We start from the raw sequence: 20,712 nt of genomic DNA, 5'->3' as shown, positions 1-20,712 counted from the left end.
TCCTGAGGTAATCCTGACGACACTAGGTTCCAGGACTCAATGCCACACCATCCGGTTGAGGGCCGTAGAATTCAAATGGAAGAATGGCCCTTGAGACAGCCAGTCTGATTGGTCTGGTAGTGCCCCCGGTTAGCCTACCGTGAGGCACCACAGAACCGAGTACCACAACATCCTCGGCCAATTTGTAGCGACGAGGATGGCGCGGCCGCAGTCGGTCTTGATCTAGCGCAGTACTCTGGGCAACAATGCCAGAGGTGGCACCTAAGGTAGCTGGAACTGCGACCAATGCTGAACTAAGGCGTTTGCCGCCAGAGCTCGATGATTGTGAAACCGTGCCATGAAGCTGGCACATTGTTGTTGTGCCGTGACGCCATTAGATCGACGTCCGGCCTCTGTCAGCGGCGCCAGATCTCCTGAAACCCGTCCGGGTGAGGAGACCATACTCTTTCGGCCACACCTCAGCGACTTAGGAAGTCAGCTTCCTAGTTTCCACACTTGGATGTGAATTGTGGATATGGTGGATGCCGTGTCTTCCACCCACATCAGAACCTGCCGGACTTCCTGGAAGGCTTGCCGGTTGCGCGTTCTTCCTTGGTGGTTGATGTATGCCACCGCTGTGGAGCTGTCCGACTGAAGTCGGATATGCTTGCTTTCCAGCCGCTGTTGGAAGGATTGTAGGGCAAGATACACTGCTCTGTGTTCAAGAACATTGATCTGAAGAGTGGACTCTTGCTGAGTCCACGTACCCTGAGCGCTGTAGTGGAGAAAAACTGCTCCCCACCCTGATAGACTCGCGTCTGTCGTAACTATCGCCCAGGACGGGGATAGGAAGGACCTTCTTTTTGACCAAGAGGTGAGAAGAAGCCACCACCGTAGAGATTCCTTGGCCGCCTGAGAAAGAACGACGACTCTGTTGAGGGACGTCGACTCCTCGTCCCATTGGCGGAGAATGTCCCATTGTAGTGGACGCAGTAAAACTGCGCGAAAGGAACTGCCTCCATTGCTACCATCTTACGTAGGAAGTGCATGAGGCGTCTCAATGTGTGCGACTGGTTCTTAAAGAAGAGCTTGCAGCCCGTAGTGAATGCTGTTTGTCTAGCGGCAGCTTCACTATCGCTGAGAGAGTAAGAAACTCTATGCCTAGATATGTTATCGATAGGGTCGGGGTCGGATCTGACTTTAAAAAGTTGATGATCCACCCAAAACTCTAGAGAGTCTCCAGCGCAACGTTCGGGCAGTGTTGGCATGTTTCCTAAGAGAGTGCCTTGACAAGTAGATCGTCTAAATACGGGACCACAGAGTGACCCTGAGAGTGCAGGACTGTGACTACTGCTGCCCTGACCTTGGCGAAGACCAGTTGGACTGTCGCTAGCCGGAAGGTAGAGCTACGAACAGAGGGTGTTCGTCTCCTATAACGAAGCGTAGAAACGCTAGTGCTCTGGATCAATCGGCACGTGTGGATAAGCATCCTTGATGCCTAATGATGCTAGGAAATATCCTTGGGACCTTGAGGCGATGACATGGCGGAGGGATTCCATCCGGAACCGCCTGGTGTCCACGAGCTTGCTGAGCAGTTTTAGATCCAGAACGGGACGGAACGGCCCGTTGTTATAGGTACCGCAAAGAATTTGGGGTAAAAACCGTGACCTTGTTCCTGAAGATGAACGGGGGTCATCACTCTTTCTGCCTATAGAGTGCACCCTGTTTGCAGAAGAGCAGCGGCCCGGCCGGGAGGTGGAGAAATTCTGAAGAATCGAGTTGGAGGACGAGAAGTGAGCTCTATCCTGTACCCGTGAGACAGAATGTCTCACACTCAATGGTCATTGACCTATGGCAGCTAAATATCGCCAAGGCGGGAGAGCCTGCTACCGACCGAGGCCGCAAGTCATGAGGAAGCCGCCTTGGAAGCGGGTTTTCAGACTGTCGCTTTTTTGGGCGAGACTGAGCCCGCTAAGATCTTAGCTCCTCTGATCCTTTTGAGTCCACATTGGACGAGGAAAAATGGGACCTGCCCGAGCCTCGAAAAGGCCGAAAACCCCGACTGCCTCTTGCTCTGTTGGGGTTTGTTGTGTCCGGGCTGAGGAAAGGATGAATCCTTACCCCTGGACTGTTTGATGGTTACATCCAACGCTCACCAAACAGTCGGTCAGCAGAAAAAGGCAACTGGTTAGGCAACCTTTTTTGGAAGCAGAATCTGCCTTCCATTCACTTAACGAGCAGACCAGGCTCTGCTTAAAAACACGGAGTAGCGGAGGCTACCGCCGCACGGTTCGCAGAGTCCAGGACAACCTGAATCGCGTAAGAAACAAATGCAGACATTTGAGAGGTTAAGGATGCCACCTGCGGCACAGATGTACGTGTAACCGTGTCAATCTGTGTAAGACAAGCTGAAATAGCTTGGAGTGCCCCAAGGGAGAGAATGCCGGAGCCAACGGTGCGCCGACAGCCTCATAGATGGCTTTCGACCAGAGATCCATCTGTCTGTCAGTGGCATCTTTGAGTTTGCAGTTCCATCTCCCACTGCAACTATGGATCTAGCTACAAGCCTGGAGATTGGAGGATGCCGCTCGGGACATTGGGTCCAGTCCTTGACCAAGTCAGGGGACAGGGATAACGTGTATCCTAAGCCGTTTGGAGAAGCGCATATCTGGATAAGCGTGGTGTTCCTGGACTGCCTCTCTGAAGGCAGAGTGGTCCAGAAAAATACGTGAAGCTGACTCCTCCACTGGAGGAGCTGTGAGAAATAACCCACATTCTATAGATGGACGCTATAAGATTATTTACTATGGCGTCACAATCAGGTGTATCCAGATTGAGAGCGGTCTCAGGATCAGAATCCTGAGCCGCTACTTCCGCCTCATTACACAGCGAGTCCTTCTGTTAGGACCCTGATGAAACCGAGGCCGCTCATAGCGAGCCCACTTAGGCTGTCTGGGACTGACGTCCGTGCAGAGCCGTGACTCTGGGATGCGTGTGACATTCCCGGAGCTGTTAGTTATTCACACTGAGGGGGGCCATGGATCAATGATTCAACAGTGCCCATATTGTGAGAGACATGTCCGGACTGCTAGGCTTCTAGTATCATAGCCATAGTCTCAGAAAAACTGTCAGTAAATACTGCAGACACCGTCCTCATCCCCTGGCCATTAGTGCATACAATGGGAGTCTATGTACCTGCCGGCCGTATAGCCGTACATGCTGTACCAGCTGTATAGAAAAACATGTGGTTCTGCACCTTTGTTTTACACAGAGAATATGCTGATAACTCCTCCGCATAATCCAGGAGGGTATATACAACGTGCGACCAAACAGTGCAATGTATATAGTACAAGCATATCTATAAGCGCACTTCTGCACTAGTGGGGTTAGCACCACAGGTGCTGCTTAACGCCTGTTACAGCGATTGTGTGACTATCAGAATGCCAGGGTCTTCCACACTTGTCTCTGTATCGTACAGAAACTGACACTAATGGCTGCCGGTGTCCTTGTAGAGAAGGAAGCCGTGGGCGTGCCTGAGAAAGTGCGGGAATCCGGATTCACAGTGCACACAGTGAGAGGGGTGGAGTATGCAAAACATACTCCAGCTCTCAGCTCTGCTCTATGCAGCGTCACGCCCCTACCCTGACTGTCAGGGCTGTGGGCGGTAACGAAGGGAGACTAGGCCCAGAAGCCGGGGACTCGAGTTAACAGCGCGGCCGCCGTAAAAGCGCGGGCCGCGCTGAAGTCCCCGGCGCACCACAAGTGCCAGCCGCGCCGCAGTTCCAGCGGCCGGCGCGACCGATTCATAGAAGTGGCCAGCGTCCCGCCCCTCTCCTGACTGGCAGGTCTGGGGGCGGGAACGAACGGAAGCAGGCCGCAAAAAGCCGGGGACTCTAGTTATCAGCGCGGCCGCCGTAAAAGCGCGGGCCGCGCTGAAGTCCCCGGCGCACCACAAGTGCCAGCCGCGCCGCTGCCAGCGGCCGGCGCGACCGATTCCTGGAAGTGGCCAGCGTCCCGCCCCTCTCCTGACTGGCAGGTCTGGGGGCGGGAACGAACGGAAGCAGGCCGCAAAAGCCGGGGACTCTAGTTATCAGCGCGGCCGCCGTAAAAGCGCAGGCCGCGCTGAAGTCCCCGGCGCACTACAAGTGCCAGCCGCGCCGCAGTCCCAGCGGCCGGCGCGACCAATTCCCATAAGTGAGCCTGCTTCAGCAAAGCTGAATGAGGCCATGGCACAGGCGCCGCAGCGCTGATGTCCCCCGGCGCACTACAACACCCAGCATGCTGCGGTGTGAGCGCCAAATGCACGGGGACACAGAGTACCTTGAGGAAGCAGGGCCATGTCCCTGATGTACTCCGCTCCATCCAGCATCTTCTCCAGGGGCTGTAGATGGAGCACGGTCTCAGTGCCTGGAGACCGGTAAATCCCACTTCACCCAGAGCCCTGTAAAAAGGGATGGGGAAGGAATTAGCATGTGGGCTCCTGCCGCCGTACCCGCAATGGGTACCTCAACCTTACAAACACCTCCGACATACAGTGGGGTGAGAAGGGAGCATGCTGGGGACACTATATGTGTCCTCTTTTCTTCCATCCGACATAGTCAGCAGCTGCTGCTGACTAAAAAGTGGAGCTATGCGTGGATGTGTTGCCTCCTTCGCACAAAGCACAAAACTGGTGAGCCAGTGATCCCACTGGGGGTGTATAGCCAGAAGGGGAGGGGCCTTACACTTTTAAGTGTAATACTTTGTGTGGCCTCCAGAGGCAATAGCTATACACCCAATTGTCTGGGTCTCCCAATGGAGCGACAAAGAAAAGTGGATACTTATTTTTTCCACCTAAATATGCAATTTAAATAACTTTTTGATTTTGGATATGATAGTATGATGTACAAAGGAATTTACCGTATTTATATTTATTTTATCCCTTTTCAAATGAAAATGCTGATGATGTGATTACATTTATGTCTAATTTCTATGAGTGTTATGGGATTATCTGTATATATATATATATATATATATATATATATATTCTTTGTTGATTTATTACTAAATTTGTGTAATGCGTGTATATATTTCATATTGATCACTTATTTTATGTCATTTCTGGGAGGATGTACTATTTATATGGAGATCATGCTTGTATTATTTCACCGCTGTTGAAAGCTCAGGAGGAGCTGAAGTGTTCAGTTAGTTCTGAATAAAGAACCTTGACTTTGACTACAAGTGAGTCCCGGGAGTTTATTTTACTATTGTTTGGTTCCACGTGCATCACTAGAACAGAATGAACTGTCTAAATATAAGCCAGGTGGAGTCCAAAGTGACTGTGTGCCTCATTATACTGAATAATTCCATTAGGGGTTTTTTCTGAATCACATTTTTGGGGGATTTAGATTAATTCCTTGATGTTAGCACTCAGTGTAGAGCACAGAATAAATATGAACTGAGCCTTAAAAGCGATTGGCATATCGGCACCAAGCACTCGCAGTAGCAGGGCACAAGGGTTTCCTGATCAGCAATGCTAATTACTGTTCACAGCAATGAAGTGAGTTGGATGACGCACACAACTCTGCTGTACCTCCTTTCTATTGGTAGTTATAGAGCGGTAATCCAGTTAACCCCTTCACTCCTTGGTTATTTTCCCTTTTTCATTTTCTCCTCCCTTTCTTCAAAGAGCCATAACTTTTTTTTATTTTTCCAAGTTCCTAGATACCAAACCTGTATAATTTTACGTTTATCTAAGAGGTGAAAAAAAAATTCAGAAGTTTATCCAAAAGAAGACTTGCGCTTTTGTCACCATTTTCCGAGACCCGTACCATTCTCATTTTTAGGAATCTAAGGCTCACTGATAGCTTATTTTCTTCCTCTTGTGCTGGTGTTTTTAAGTATACCATTTTTGGGTAGATGTGACGTTTTGATCACCTGTTATTGCATTTTAATGCAATGTTGCGGCGACCAAACAAACGTAATTTTGGCGTTTAGAATTTTTTCTTGCTACGCCCTTTACCGACCAGGTTAATTGATTTTATATTTTGATAGATCGGGCATTTCTGAACTCGGAGATACAAAATATGTGTTAGTTTTTTTTTATTATTGTTTTATTTTCAATGGGGCAAAAGAGGAATAATCTGAACTTTAAGTTTTATTTTTTAAAACTTTTTTTTACAGTTGTTATTTAATTTACTAGTCCCCATAGGGGACTTTACATCTGCATAGTCCAATCACTTGTGCTGATCAAAGCAATCAGCATCGCTCTGAACAGCAAAAATGCTGATCTCTTATTCACAGGAAACACGTCATGGTAGTGATAGGGTCATCATCTGACCCCGTGTTGCCATGCCAACCCATTGGCGTCCTGTGATCGCATCATGAGGCCGCTGATGGCAGCAGGGAACGGTGTTATCCCTTCAGAGCGGTTTAGATCGCACTGTCAGAGTTTGATAGCACGATCTAAGGGGCTAACAGGCATGGGTCAGATCAGCAGACATTTGCGGGGATGAGTCAAGCCTGCAGTAAAGGGACAGACATGGCTAAGGACATACCGGTACGTCCTTGGTTCGTGAAGGGGTTAAAAGGAATCTGTCACCGGGATTTTTCGCCTCCATCTGAGAGCAGCATAATATAGAGACAGAGACCCTGATTTCAGCGATGTGTCACTTATTGAGCTGTTTGCTGTCATTTGGATAACATCAATGTTTTCTCTGTTGCAGAACTATCAGTTAGGCTGGTTTCAGACGTCCGTGTTTTAGGTACGTGTGACATCCGTTTTTAACACGGATGTCACATGTTTGTTACCCTATTGTGTACTCACACGGCCGTGTTTTCACACGAACCGTGTGGCCACGCTATTTCACATGGACCGTGCCCGTTTTTTCTCCGGCAGCACGGTTGTCACACGGACCGCACACTGTGACATCAGTGTGACACGTACCGGAGAAAACACGGGTTTTTAAATAAAAATATTTTCTATATTTACCTCTCTCCAGCGATGCTGTCTCTGGCTCTGCTGCCTCCGGCTCCTGACCCCCGCTCATTAATTTCATTGATCACTGCAGTGAGCAGCTGGGAGCAGGGGCATCGCGGTGACAGCGCTGGACAGCAACGCCGGTGACAGCGCTGGACAGCAACGCCGAGGACAGCATCGCTGGGGACATCGCTAGTGACAGGTGAGTATCCTGCCAGCAGTGTGTGTGCAGGAACGTCCAGGAGGTCATCAGATTTCCCAATGAACTCTGATGACCTCCTGATGACACCCCTGCGACAACTGCGCTACAGCGATTGTCACGATGGTGACTTCCAGGGGTTCATGAGAGTTCATTGGGAATTCCGATGACCCCCTGGATGTCACTACACAAACTGCAGTATACTCACCTGTCCTCGGTGATGTCCCCGGCGATGCTGTCTTCGACGCTGCTGTCCGGCGCTGTCCCCGTGATGCTCCGGCTTCCAAATTCTCAGGCAGTGAATAATCAATGAAAATAATGAGCGGGGGTCAGGAGCGGGATACAGCAAGCAGAAGACAGCATCGCTGGATACAGGTGAATATAGAATATCTTTTCATTGCAGAGACACGTGTTTTACCTGGTACGTGTCACACGTATGCAAACACGTAGGACACACGTGTGACCATAACCATGAGTGTGACTGGTACCTGATTAAACACGGACGTCTGAAACCAGCCTGATACAGAGCTCATGAATATGTTGGACTACCTGGCATCACGCCAAGTAGTCTTGTAATGATAATCTACTGCTGATTAATCAGTGATTTTATCAAACTACACTAAACAGCCAGTAAGTGACACATTGCTGGAATCAGGATCTCTGCCACTACATTATGCTGCTATCAGATTAGGTGGAAAACAACTTGGTGACAGATTCCCTTTAAAAGAATCCCGAGCATATTTTCAACAACCTTTTTTTTTCTTTTCCGAACATGTCATCGTTCATGAGTTTTCGAATATTCGGACCAACAAAAATGCCTTCCTTCAGTTTTGCTTTGGACAGTCCCTGAAACTTTGTACACAGATACTTGATTTCTCCTCCTTTCAGAAGAGCTTTCAGAAACTGCTTCATCAGTCCGAGCTTACTGTTGAGTGGTCGCAGCAGAACTTTAGTGAGATCAACTAATCTTTACACAACTATAATCTTGATCCAGGTTGCACAGATGTTCTTGTTGGACCATGTTTTTGGCTGCAGTGATGGTTCCTAACCCGGCTGTCTCATTCACACAAAAGGCATGGGTACTCTGTGTATTCTGCTTGTTGCCCAAGGAGCAAAGAGAGAACTTTCAGATCACCACATATTGACCATCCTTGATCCTTGTTGTTAAATCTTTTGAGAGTTAGGGGTGCTTCACACATAGCGAGATCGCTACCGAAATCGCTGCTACGGCACGGTTTTGGTGACGTAACAGCGACCTCGTTGTCACTGTCGCTTAGTGTGAACCAGCCCTAAAGTAGAAATTCTCATAGCTTTCCTTCAAGTACCCAGAATGCCCTACAGGCAGTGAAGCGTACCTGCTGCCATTGTGAAGTAGCAGCTTTCAGACTTTTTTTTATGAATCCATAAAGAGTATCCACTCGCTCACATTGAACTCAATGCTAAATTTTTCCATCAGTCCAGGAACATCACTAGAGCACTGTCTTGAGAAAAGTATGAAAGTAATTCCTTTTCTTTGCTTCTGTACCATGTAAAACCGGACCAGGTCACGCAGAGGAGTCAAAGCATGGTGCAAGAATAATGCCGGTGTCACACGGTACGATATATCGGACGATATGTCGGCGGGGTCATGTCGTAAGTGACGCACATCTGGCATCGTTTGATATATTGTAGCATGTGACAGCTACGAGCGACGGTGAACGAGCAAAAATACTCACCTTATCGTTGCTCGTTGACACGTCGCTCATTTTCAAAAAGTCGTTTCTTCTTCTGTGCTCCGGTTGTTCATCGTTCCCAGGGCAGCATACATCGCTCCGTGTGACACCCCGGGAACGATGAACTGCAGCTTACCTGCGTCTCACCGGCAATGCAGAAGGAAGGAGGTGGGCGGGATGTTTACGTCCGGCTCATCTCCGCCCCTCCTCTGCTATTGGCCGGCCGCTGTGTGACTTCGCTGTGACGCCGAACGTCCCTCCCCCTTCAGGAAGAGCATGTTCGCCGCCCACAGCGAGGTCGTCGGGGAGGTAAGTGCGTGTGACGGGGGGTTAACGACTTTGTGCGTCACGGGCAATTAGTGACGACGGGGGTGGGTACGATCGCTTGTGCGATCGCACGATAGATCGTCCCGTGTGACGCCCGCATATGTGAAAAACTGTACGAGATGGGATTTTTTTTTTTATTTGTACTGAGTTCAGCAATCAAATTATATAAAAATCACATATTACTTTTCAAACAACTTTACCCTTGCAGACCTGTGTTATTAAAAGAGCTCTTATACCTGGTGATTCAGATATACTTACTTAGAAAATTCATGTCAGAATGATTGCATAATGAAAGTTTTTTGGCTAAATTCTAAAGTTAGCTGTTAAAGGGTCCAGTTGGTGGTTCTAAATAGTCATTTAATTAGCAGGCAAAGGATTGTACACGTATTCTGGCATGGATTTTAAAAGCTCTGCTTTAGTGAAACTGAAAATTACTGCATATCGCAGCCCTCCTTATTAAAGCATGGCCTTTATAAAATATAGTCAAATCCAACTTCATACAATAAATAAAAAAAAATCTTAAGTCACAAATACCTCAAGTAAAGGGGGCTTTACTCGCTACGACATCGCTAATGCGAACTCGTTGGGGTCACGGAATTGGTGACGCACTTCCGGCCGCATTAGCGATGCCGTTGCGTGTGACACCGATGAGCGATTTTGCATCGTTGCAAAAACGTGCAAAATCGCTCATCGGTGACATGGGGGTCCATTCTCAAAAATCGTTACTGCAGCAGTAACGAGGTTGTTCCTCGTTCCTGCGGCAGCACACATCGCTCAGTGTGACACCACAGGAACGAGGAAGCTCTCCTTACCTGCCTCCCGGCCGCTATGCGGAAGGAAGGAGGTGGGCGGGATGTTACGTCCCGCTCAGCTCCGCCCCTCCGCTGCTATTGGGCGGCCGCTCAGTGACGTCGCTGTGACGCCGCACGGACCGCCCCCTTAGAAAGGAGGCGGTTCGCCGGTCACAGCGACATCGCCGGGCAGGTAAGTATGTGTGACGGGTCTGGGCGATGTTGTGCGGCATGGGCAGCGATTTGCCCGTGTCGCGCAACAGATGGGGGCGGGTACCCACACTAGCGATATCGGGACCGATATCGCAGTGTGTAAAGCCCGCTTAAGTCCTCCATAAGGCCTCCTTCACACATCTGTGCAAACACTAACATTTTGCAAGGTCCGTGGTGAAGGTGTGTATGTGTGTGTGTGTGTTCTACATGTGCTGTCCCTGTGTGATCCGTGTGACATCCGGATAGCACACGGACAGCATGAGCTGGTATACTTACCTGTCTCCATTGCTGCTGTTGCTTCCGGGTCCGTGGTGAGTGCAGTGAATATGCAGAGAGAATAATGAGTGGACCCAGAAGCAACAGCAGAAGCAGAGACAGCAGCACTGGAGACAGGCAAGTATAAAAATTCTTTAGTTATATGTCACCTGTGTTTACTCCAGTACATGTCACAAGGATCACATCAGTGTGTGGTCCGTGTGACACCAGTGCTGCAGGCAGAAAACGGATAGGCTCCACATTGATTTTAATGGGTCTACATGTGTCCATGTTTCCGGCACGTGTGAAAACGGACATCACATGTACCAGAGACACAGATGTGTGAAGGAGGCCTAAGGCAGCACCCCAGCAGCACGCCCGCTGTCTTGGGGTTATATTTGACTCCTATCTCTCCTTCGCTCCCCACATTTGTTCACTCACTCGTTCATGTCAATTCCACCTCCAAAACATCTCTAGAATTCATCCTTTTCTTACCGTTGACTCTGTAAAAACTCTTACTGTCGCTCTCATTCATTCTCGCCTGAATTACTGTAATTCTTTACTAATTAGTTTCCCTGTTACTAAACTCTCCCCTCTCCAATACATTCTAAATGCCGCAGCCAGGATCATTTTCCTCTTCAACCACTTCACTGATGCCTCTACTCTGTGCCCGCCATTGCACTGGTTGCCCATCCGCTACAAAGTCCAATATAAAATTATCACTCTGACCCATAAAGCGCTCCACAGTTCCGCACCACCCAACATCTCCTCCCTCATCTCTGTCTATCACCCCACCCGTGCCCTACGTTCTGCTAATGACCTAAAGCTGGTGTCACACTAAGCGACAGCGACAACGACGTCGCTGTTACGTCACCATTTTCGGTGACGTAACAGCGACCTTGTAAGTCGCTGTTATGATCGCTGCTTAGCTGTCAAACACAGCAGAAGCAGCGATCATAACGTCGCTGTGCTACATGTGCAGAGAGCAGGGAGCCGCGCTTAGCGCTGGCTCCTTGCTCTCCTAGGTACAGTACACATCGGGTTAATTAACCCGATGTGTGCTGCAGCTACATGTCACAGTGCAGAGAGCAAGGAGCCGCGCGCACTGCTTAGCGCTGGCTCCTTGCTCTCCTTGCTACAGTATACATCGGGTTAATTACCCGATGCATACTGCAGCCACATGTCACAGTGCAGGAGCCGGCACTGGCAGCAAGAGCGGAGGCTGGTAACCAGCGTAAACATCGGGTAACCAGGGAAAGGTCTTCCCTTGGTTACCCGATGTTTACGCTGGTTACAGCTTACCGCAGCTGCCAGTGCCGGCTCCTGATCGCTTCATTTCGTCGCTCTCTCGCTGTCACACACAGCGATGTGTGTGTCACAGCGGGAGAGTGACGACCAAAAAATGAAGCTGGACATTCAGCAACGACCGGCGACCTCACAGCAGGGGCCAGGTCGTTGCTGGATGTCACACACAGCGACAGCGACGGGACGTCGCTGCAACGTCACAGAAAATGGTGACGTAGCAGCGACGTCGTTGTCGTCGTCGTTATGTGTGACACCAGCTTAAGACTGACACCCTCAATAATTTGAACCTCACACTCCCATCTTCAAGAATTCTCACGAGCTGCGCCTATGCTCTGGAACACACTACCAAGAACAATTCAACTAATTCCCAACATCCACATATTTAAGTGGGGACTAGCCTATCACGTCACAGCGCTGATCTAATCTAGACCCTTTCTGCCCTTCATAAAATTTACTTCAATTCTTGTCCCCTGTAGCTTCTGGCTCCTTCCTCTCCATGTACTTTTTTACACTCTGTACTTAAATTCTGGCAGGCGACCGGTCGACACAGCTGGTTTTGAATCCCCTATTAAATCGATGGCCGGACGATATATGACAAGCTTTTCTCCCCCCCCATTCACCTTTTGTGCCTCCCCTATTTCCTCATAGACTGTAAGCTTACGAGCAGGGCCCTCACTCCTCTTGGTATCTTAATTTTGTTATTTTGTATTGTCTCATATTGTCTGTACATGTCCCCTCTAAGTTGTAAAGCGCTGTGGAATATGTTGGCACTATAGAAATAAAACGTATTATTATTATTATTATTATTAAGCCAATAAGAATGGATAATTTCCAATATAGATATTCGACATTCCAGTGTATCAGTTCACATGCCTGAAGACACTGGGTAAATGTAGCCAAGGAAAAGGGTAACTTATTTTCTAAGTGAGGGGGGCTACAACCCCCGACAATCAGCAGAGTTGGCAGATGTTTTTATAGCTCCAATATAACCATAGCAGAAAAGGGGCATTGACCAAGCCAAGTAATACCCTATCTGCTCCGGTGAACGGATGGGGTTCTCACCCTCTCTGTGTCATCCATGTGCCCCTACATAGACCACCCCTGTAACAGAAGTAGATAACTGAAATGTATATTTCTTACCTGTGAGCTTTCTGTTCCTGGCATTGCTATTAGACAGCGTTCAGTATTCAATAGCGAACACTTACAGAAGCCAACACTAGTGACGGGTATAGACTCCATCACTTCATTCCTTCCTTCTGCTAGATTCCATGTACGGATCTGAAGATCTCTACCCTGGCTGTGAAGAAAAGGATGAAGGTTCTTACATAATAAATATTCTTAGTTACCAATAACTATAAAGGAATATGACCTACAAGCCATACCAATTATACAGACTAATGCATAACACTTAATATTTAACCATCTAAGAAACTATTTTAAAGTAAATGTAGGAATTCTGATATTTAATTGGTATTGAAATGCTTGGCTTGAATAAAACAGAGATGGGTTAGGTTAGACTCTTTCTGCTTCTTTTTACAGTGAATTAAAAGGGCTTTATTTTTTTTTTTTTATTCTTTTTCAAATTGATTGTATAAAGCCATCAGTGTAGATGATGATGTATAACCCGGCTTATAACAAGACTTCTAATTAAATTGTGTCTACTTTTTGAAACAGTGATATCCCAAGAAAGATCCAGTTATAAGAAATGCCAATATTCTGCTGGACCTCCCCAGCCAAATTATGTACTTGTCCAAAACCTGGAGCTACAGTAGTAAAGGAAAATGCCACATTCCCTTGTACTTTCCAAATTACATCAGACCAAGCTCTGATACCTCGAAAATGGTTGATTGAGTTTGTTAGTGAGAAGACACATAAGGTGTAATTACATGGGTGAAGAATCTAGAGAAATGAATGGTGGTTGACGGCTGTACCAAAGAGTGTCCAACCAGCTACAAGTGGTCTTGGTGCTGCTTCTTAGAAGGAACACTATTTCCTTAGCGGTAGAAACAAGACACCTCATTTACAATCAAATACAATGGCTTACAAGGTAAATCAAAGACTTAATGGATAGCTTCAAGCAAATACAACATACAGTCATGAGAAAAACTAAGTACACCCTGTTTGAATTCAATGGTTTTACATATCAAGACATAAAAAAAAAAACATCTGGTCCTTGGAACGTCTTAAAATTCTATAAAAACATTCTCAGATGAACACTAACCCATGATACATTATTACACCGGGCCATTACTTTTTATTTTCAGAAAAACTAAACCAAAATGCAGAAGCAGCATGTGTAAAAAATAAGTACACCCCATACACCAAAAGTTTATACAACCACCTTTAGCAGCAATGACTGCATATAATAATATTATCAGTCTCTCATTGTTCTAGAGGTCTTCTGTCTCTCTTGGTTCTGTTACTTATCTTCACTGAGTTTTGTGGGCATTTGTTTATGCACGGCCTTCTTAGGCTATGTGCGCACTAGGCGTTTTTGCCGCGTTTTTAGCGGCGTTTTTTACCGCGTTTTTGTGCTGAAAACGCAGTGACATTGCTTCCCCAGCAATGTCAATGGGTTTTCAGAAGTGCTGTCCTCACACAGCGTTTTTTTTTAGCTGCGTTTTTGTGGTGACCACAAAAACGCAGCATGTCAATTATTTCTGCGTTTTCCACTGCGTTTTTCACTCATTGAATTCAATGAGATGTTAAAAACGCAATGAATAACGCATATAGCCGCGTTTCTATGACTAAAAACGCAGCTATACACGCAAGGGGTGGGCACTACAGTGACGTGTACAGGAAGAGGATTCCTTCTGTTGGTAAACACAGAAGCAGGAATCCTCCCGGTACCGTCACCGCTGCCTCCACCTCCCGTCCTGTGCATGTCAGCTCCGTGCGGCGCCATGTCTGGGCGGGAGGTGGAGGCAGCGGCGAAAACCAAAGTGAACAGTAGAAAAATAAAAAAATGTCATATACTCACCTGTCCGCAGGGTCCCGGTGCCATGCCCGCTCCCATCTCCTCCCGGTCCCGCCGCTCTGGCTGTGTGCAGTCTCCCCGGGGCAGGACCTTGCTTGCAGGACCTGGCGCTGATCACCTGATGCAGTCACCTGACGCATCAGCTGATCGCGGTGTCGCCGGCTTTTTCCTGCCCGGCCGGCTATCAGCTGATCCTGCCGTCAGGGGACTTCATCAGCTGATTACCGGCAGCTCCGGCAGCGATCGAATAGGATCAGACTCCTGTCCAATCGATCGCTCCAGGAGCTGCCGGTAATCAGCACAGCACATAAGTGAGTATTATTTTTTTTTTTTTTCTACTGATGCATCAGCTGATTGTATAATCGGCTTTTATACAATCAGCTGATGTGTGATGGGATTCAGGCACTTGATCCTGACACATCATCTGATCGCTTTGCCTTCCAGCAAACCGATCAGATGATATTGGATCCTGATTGGACGGCGCGGGACCCTGACCCAGGATTACTGCGGAGGGGGGTTTATTTCAATAAAGATGGAGTCACTAATTGTGTTGTGTTTTATTTCTAATAAAAATATTTTTCTGTGTGTTGTGTTTTTTTTTTATCATTACTAGAAATTCATGGTGGCCATGTCTAATATTGGCGTGACACCATGAATTTCGGGCTTAGGGCTAGCTGATAATATACAGCTAGCCCTAACTCCATTATTACCTAGCTAGCCACCCGTCACCAGGGCAGCTAGAAGAGTTGGATACAGCGCCAGAAGATGGCGCTTCTATGAAAGCGCCATTTTCTGGGGTGGCTGCGGACTGCAATTCGCAGTGGGGGTGCCCAGAAAGCATGGGCACCCTGCACTGTGGATTCCAATCCCCAGCTGCCTAGTTGTACCCGGCTGGACTCAAAAATTAGGCGAAGCCCACGTCATTTTTTTTTTTTAATTATTTCATGAAATAATTAAAAAAAAAGGGCTTCTCTATATTTTTGGTTCCCAGCCGGGTACAAATAGGCAGCTGGGGGTTGGGGGCAGCCCGTACCTGCCTGCTGTACCCGGCTAGCATACAAAAATATGGCGAAGCCCATGTCATTTTTTTTTCTTTTTGGGCAAAAAACTGCATACAGTCCTGGATGGAGGATGCTGAGACTTGTAGTTCTGCAGCTTCTGTCTGCTCTCCTGCATACACTAGTGAATGGAGGATGCTGAGACTTGTAGTTCTGCAGCTGCTGCCTGCTCTCCTGCATACACTAGTGAATGGAGGATGCTGAGACTTGTAGTTCTGCAGCTGCTGCCTGCTCTCCTGCATACACTAGTGAATGGAGGATGCTGAGACTTGTAGTTCTGCAGCTGCTGTCTGCTCTCCTGCATACACTAGTGAATGGAGGATGCTGAGACTTGTAGTTCTGCAGCTGCTGCCTGCTCTCCTGCATACACTAGTGAATGGAGGATGCTGAGACTTGTAGTTCTGCAGCTGCTGTCTGCTCTCCTGCATACACTAGTGAATGGAGGATGCTGAGACTTGTAGTTCTGCAGCTGCTGCCTGCTCTCCTGCATACACTAGTGAATGGAGGATGCTGAGACTTGTAGTTCTGCAGCTGCTGTCTGCTCTCCTGCATACACTAGTGAATGGAGGATGCTGAGACTTGTAGTTCTGCAGCTGCTGCCTGCTCTCCTGCATACACTAGTGAATGGAGGATGCTGAGACTTGTAGTTCTGCAGCTGCTGTCTGCTCTCCTGCATACAATGAACATTTTGAAGAAGGAAATGACATCAGACCTTTTTTTTTTTTTTTTTTTTCATCAACAATCTTTAATGGCATTGTGCACTGATTAAAAACGCAGTGAGCAAAAACGCAGCAAAAAACGCACCAAATCGCGGCAAAAACGCATGCGTTTTTGCCGCGTTTTTTTAGCCGCGGGTGCGTTTTTTAGACAAAAACGCACATAAAAACGCAGCGTGAAAAAAACGCCTAGTGTGCACATAGCCTAAGGCTACATGCGCACGCTGCTTTTTTTCCTGCTTTTTTGCTGCTTTTTTGGCTGCAGTTTTGTCAGCAGAACTTTCTGACATTTGACTTCCCAGCAAAGTCTATGAGAAGTCAGATTTGTCATGCACACATTGCAGTTTATTTGTCAGCGGTTTTTTTGTCAAAAGTTTGTGACAAAAAAAATGCAGCATGTTCATTCTTCCTGCGTTTTTGTCAACATTTGTCACCCATTCAAATCAATGAGGGCATCAAAAACGCAGGAAAAATGCATGCTAATCAAAAGTGGTGCATTTTACCTGCCTTTTACCTGCGTTTTTGGTACCAAAAACGCAGGTGATTTGTCAGGAAGTGAGGTCAGGCAAGTGGTCCCGTCCCGTCCTCCATGTGTTCCCCGAAGTACCGCTGTCCCCAGGGGAGATGATGTGAAGGATGGAGACTATCAGCAGCGGCGGCAGCGAGAGGGAAAAATCAATGTTTTCAGCTGCCAATGTCCATCCCCCTCTCGCCGCCGCCGCTGATAGTCCCGTCCTCCACGTGTTCCCCGAAGTACCACTGTCCCCAGCATGCACGCACAGGGGAGATGATGTGGAGGACGGGACTATCAGCGGCGGCAGCGAGAGGGGGATGGACATTGGCAGCTGAAAACATTGATTTTTCCCTCTCGCTGCCGCCGCCGCTGATAGTCCCGTCCTCCACGTGTTCCCCGAAGTACCACTGTCCCCAGCATGCACGCACAGGGGAGATGATGTGGAGGACGGGACTATCAGCGGCAGCAAGAGGGAAAAATCAATGTTTTTAGCTGCCAATGTCCATCCCCCTCTCGCTGCCGCCGCTGATAGTCCCGTCCTCCACGTGTTCCCCGAAGTACCGCTGTCCCCAGCGTGCACGCACAGGGGAGATGATGGACCCATCTCGCTGCCACCGCCGCCGCTGATAGTCCCGTCCTCCACGCTCCTGTCAGCTCCACGCAGTAGCACGATCAGCTGAGCTGTCACTGAGGTTACTCGCGGCCACCGCTGGATTCAGCGGTGGCCACGGGTAACCTCGGTGACAGCTCAGCTGATCGCGCGGCTGTCCTCATTAGCTGCATGGAGGTGACCGGAGCGGCGGTGTCTGCTGCTTCTCCGGTCACCTCCATGCAGCAGAGCTGGATGCGACGCTGGACCATCCTGGATTACGCCGGACATGGAGGGCTTTGTCAGGGTTAATAAATTGGTAATGAGGGAATGTGTTTGTGTTTTTTTTTCTAATAAAGGATTTTTCAGGTGTGTGTGTTTATTTACTGTAATTTACAGATTAATCATGGAAGGTATCTCCGGGAGACGCCTGACATGATTAATCTAGGACTTATTGGCAGCTATGGGCTGCCAATAACTCCTTATTACCCCGATTTGCCAACCCACCAGGGCAAATCGGGAAGAGCCGGGTACAGTCCCAGAACAGCCGCATCTAATGGATGCGGCCATTCTGGGCGGCTGCTGACTGATATTGTTAGGCTGGGGGGCTCCCCATAACGTGGAGCTCCCCATCCTGAGAATACCAGCCTTCAGCCGTATGGCTTTATCTGGCTGGCATTAAGATTGGGGGGGACCGCATGCCAGTTTTTTTTAATTATTTATTTATTTCTAATTTTTTTCAATTCAACAAGCTTTATGGGCTTGTTTGAACTGAAAAATACATGAAACAATTGTTGACAAAACTGCAGCCAAAAACGCACCAAAAAAGCAGCAAAAACGCACCAAAAAAGCACCTACATTTTTTGTGACATTTCCAGGCTCTCTCTGACAAGGTGCAGTTTTGGCTGCAGTTTGTGAACACGAAAAAGAAGCAGCGTGCGCATGTAGCCTTAGTGTTCCTCCGTTGTGTTTCATCTGTGTTGAGGACCGGACTTTGACTCCACCAGAACAAGATCTTCATGCTTTTCTTTTTCAGCTATTCGAATGAAGATTTGCTGATGTACTTGGGGGTCATTGCCCGTTGCATGATCTAACTGTAGCGCCTGGTCCCACCAGACCCCATGGGGGGCGCGCTCCCTCACATGTGCCCAGTCCCAGCATGGCTCCCACTAGCACTCCCAGTCATAGCCCCAGGCAGTGACGGCCTTCCTCTTACCGGTCCCATGGCTCTGCAGGCGCTGCTCCTGCTCCCAGGCATGCTGCAGCCTCTTCCTGTCTCCCTTCCTTACACAGAGCTGCGGTAAGTGACTCTAGGCTGCGCGCGAGGCCACGCCCCCTTTCTTAAAGCGGTATGCCCCGTTTTCTGGAAGTGACCTCAGAGGTCACCTGTTACCTAATGGGTATTTAGGTTCACCTCCCCCAGCAGCAGGCGTCCGAGCAACGCTTCCATTAGAGCCTTGCCAGTGTCCAGACCCCTTGTGCTATTATCTGTTTTCTGTGCATTGATACCTGGTTCTAATCCCCTGTCTCACCGTAGTGCCATCCGTACCATTCCGGCTGGGGACGTCACCGCTCATACCGACAGTGGACGTCACCGTGCCCTACCTACCGTGGACATTATCTGTGCCGTACTTGCTGTGGACGTCACCGCTCATACCGACAGTGGACGTCACCATGCCCTACCTGCCGTGGACATTATCCGTGCTGTACCTGCGGCGGACGTCACCTGCTGTGAACATCTCCGGTGCAGTTTCCGTGTCCTGCCGGCTGTGGACGTCACAACCTTGCTACACCTGGCCCTACAGAGACTCCTACTACTGGTTCCTGGCTGCCGTGCATTTAGGCCTTCTGGGGAGGCGCCGCAAAGTCCCTGTATGGGGGTTCGCTGCTGGTCGCCTTCTCAGGGGAGTCCGGTGCACGGTCCAGTGGGTCCACCTCCGGACGCTCGCCGCTCCTCGGTAAGTGTAACAGTTTGCTCGGGCCATGGACTCCGCCGGGATCAAGGTTAACCCGCTGACTGACCTGCAACAGGAGCTCTCCCGCCAACGCGAGACCCAAGCAAGATTAGTGGCTCACATGAAGTCTGTGGAATCCCGTCTGGCATCCATGCAAACCTCCGGATCCTCCGACGGCTCCCAGTTAAGTGAACTACAGAAGGAACTGTCCCGCCAGCATGAGGCCCAGAGACGCATGGCTGAATATATGGCGTCCGTGGATTCCCGTCTATACGCCCTGCAGAATCCGGCCTCCTCAACAACCCCCCAACTCTGCTGGATTATCGACATGCGTGTCTCCTTCCCGCCTGGCCTCCCCACCCATGTATGGAGGGGATCCCCGTTTGTGTCGCGATTTCTTAAACCAGTGCTCCCTGCACTTTGAGCTGTCGCCGCTGCAGCGAGCGACTGATCGCTCGAAAATCGCATTTATCATGTCTCATCTGACTGGTCAGGCTCTGGCTTGGATGAATCCGCTCTGGGAGAGGAATGACACGACCGTTCAAGTCCTGTCCGTCTTTCTGACCACCTTCCGTAAGGTGTTCGATGAGCCAGGCCGTCTCTCGTCTACTGCCTCTTCGCTCATGAGAAACCACCAGGGGAATCTCACTGTGGGACAGTATGCAATCGAATTCCGCACTCTGTCCTCCGAACTCAAGTGGAACAATGACGCCTTGGTAGCTGCCTTCTGGGAAGGGTTATCCAGTAAAATCAAGGATGAACTGGCCGGCTGGGATGTACCTACCACCCTGGAAGAGCTGATCTCTCTGGCTACCCGTATTGATCTCCGTTTCCAAGAGCGTGCCAGAGAAGTCACCCGGGCGAGAAGAACCCCGCGCCTTGCACCCACCTTCCAAAGGCCGATGTCACCTCCCTCCACCCGGCCTACTGCTCCGCACGAGCCCATGGAAGTCGATCGCGTCAGTGAGTCCAGACTGCGACAGAGGAATCGGAGAATGGCAGGAGAGTGCTTCTACTGCGGAAGTGCCAAACATCTGATTCAGGACTGTCCAGTAAAGCCGGGAAACTACAGAGCCTAGGGTCCATAGGAGAGGCCACCCTAGGTCATGCCAAGTCCTCTCCTTTTCTCCATGTACCTGTATCCCTGCCCTGTGGTTCCATCCG

At 49.0% G+C, this 20,712-nt stretch overlaps 1 protein-coding gene across 1 annotated transcript in view; it reads right to left on the bottom strand.

Moving 5' to 3' along the window:
* Positions 1–20,712, bottom strand: part of GNB1L (G protein subunit beta 1 like) — a 117,592-nt gene that overhangs the window by 73,294 nt on the left and 23,586 nt on the right. Inside the window, exon 4 of the mRNA XM_075321053.1 lies at positions 12,880–13,036. Within this exon, the coding sequence (XP_075177168.1) occupies positions 12,880–13,036 (157 nt within the window). The remainder of the gene's footprint in view (positions 1–12,879; positions 13,037–20,712) is intronic.

The sequence above is a fragment of the Anomaloglossus baeobatrachus genome, chromosome 1, assembly GCF_048569485.1.
Source record: "Anomaloglossus baeobatrachus isolate aAnoBae1 chromosome 1, aAnoBae1.hap1, whole genome shotgun sequence".
NCBI lineage: Eukaryota > Metazoa > Chordata > Amphibia > Anura > Aromobatidae > Anomaloglossus > Anomaloglossus baeobatrachus.
This window is presented reverse-complemented; position numbering and strand designations above follow the sequence as displayed.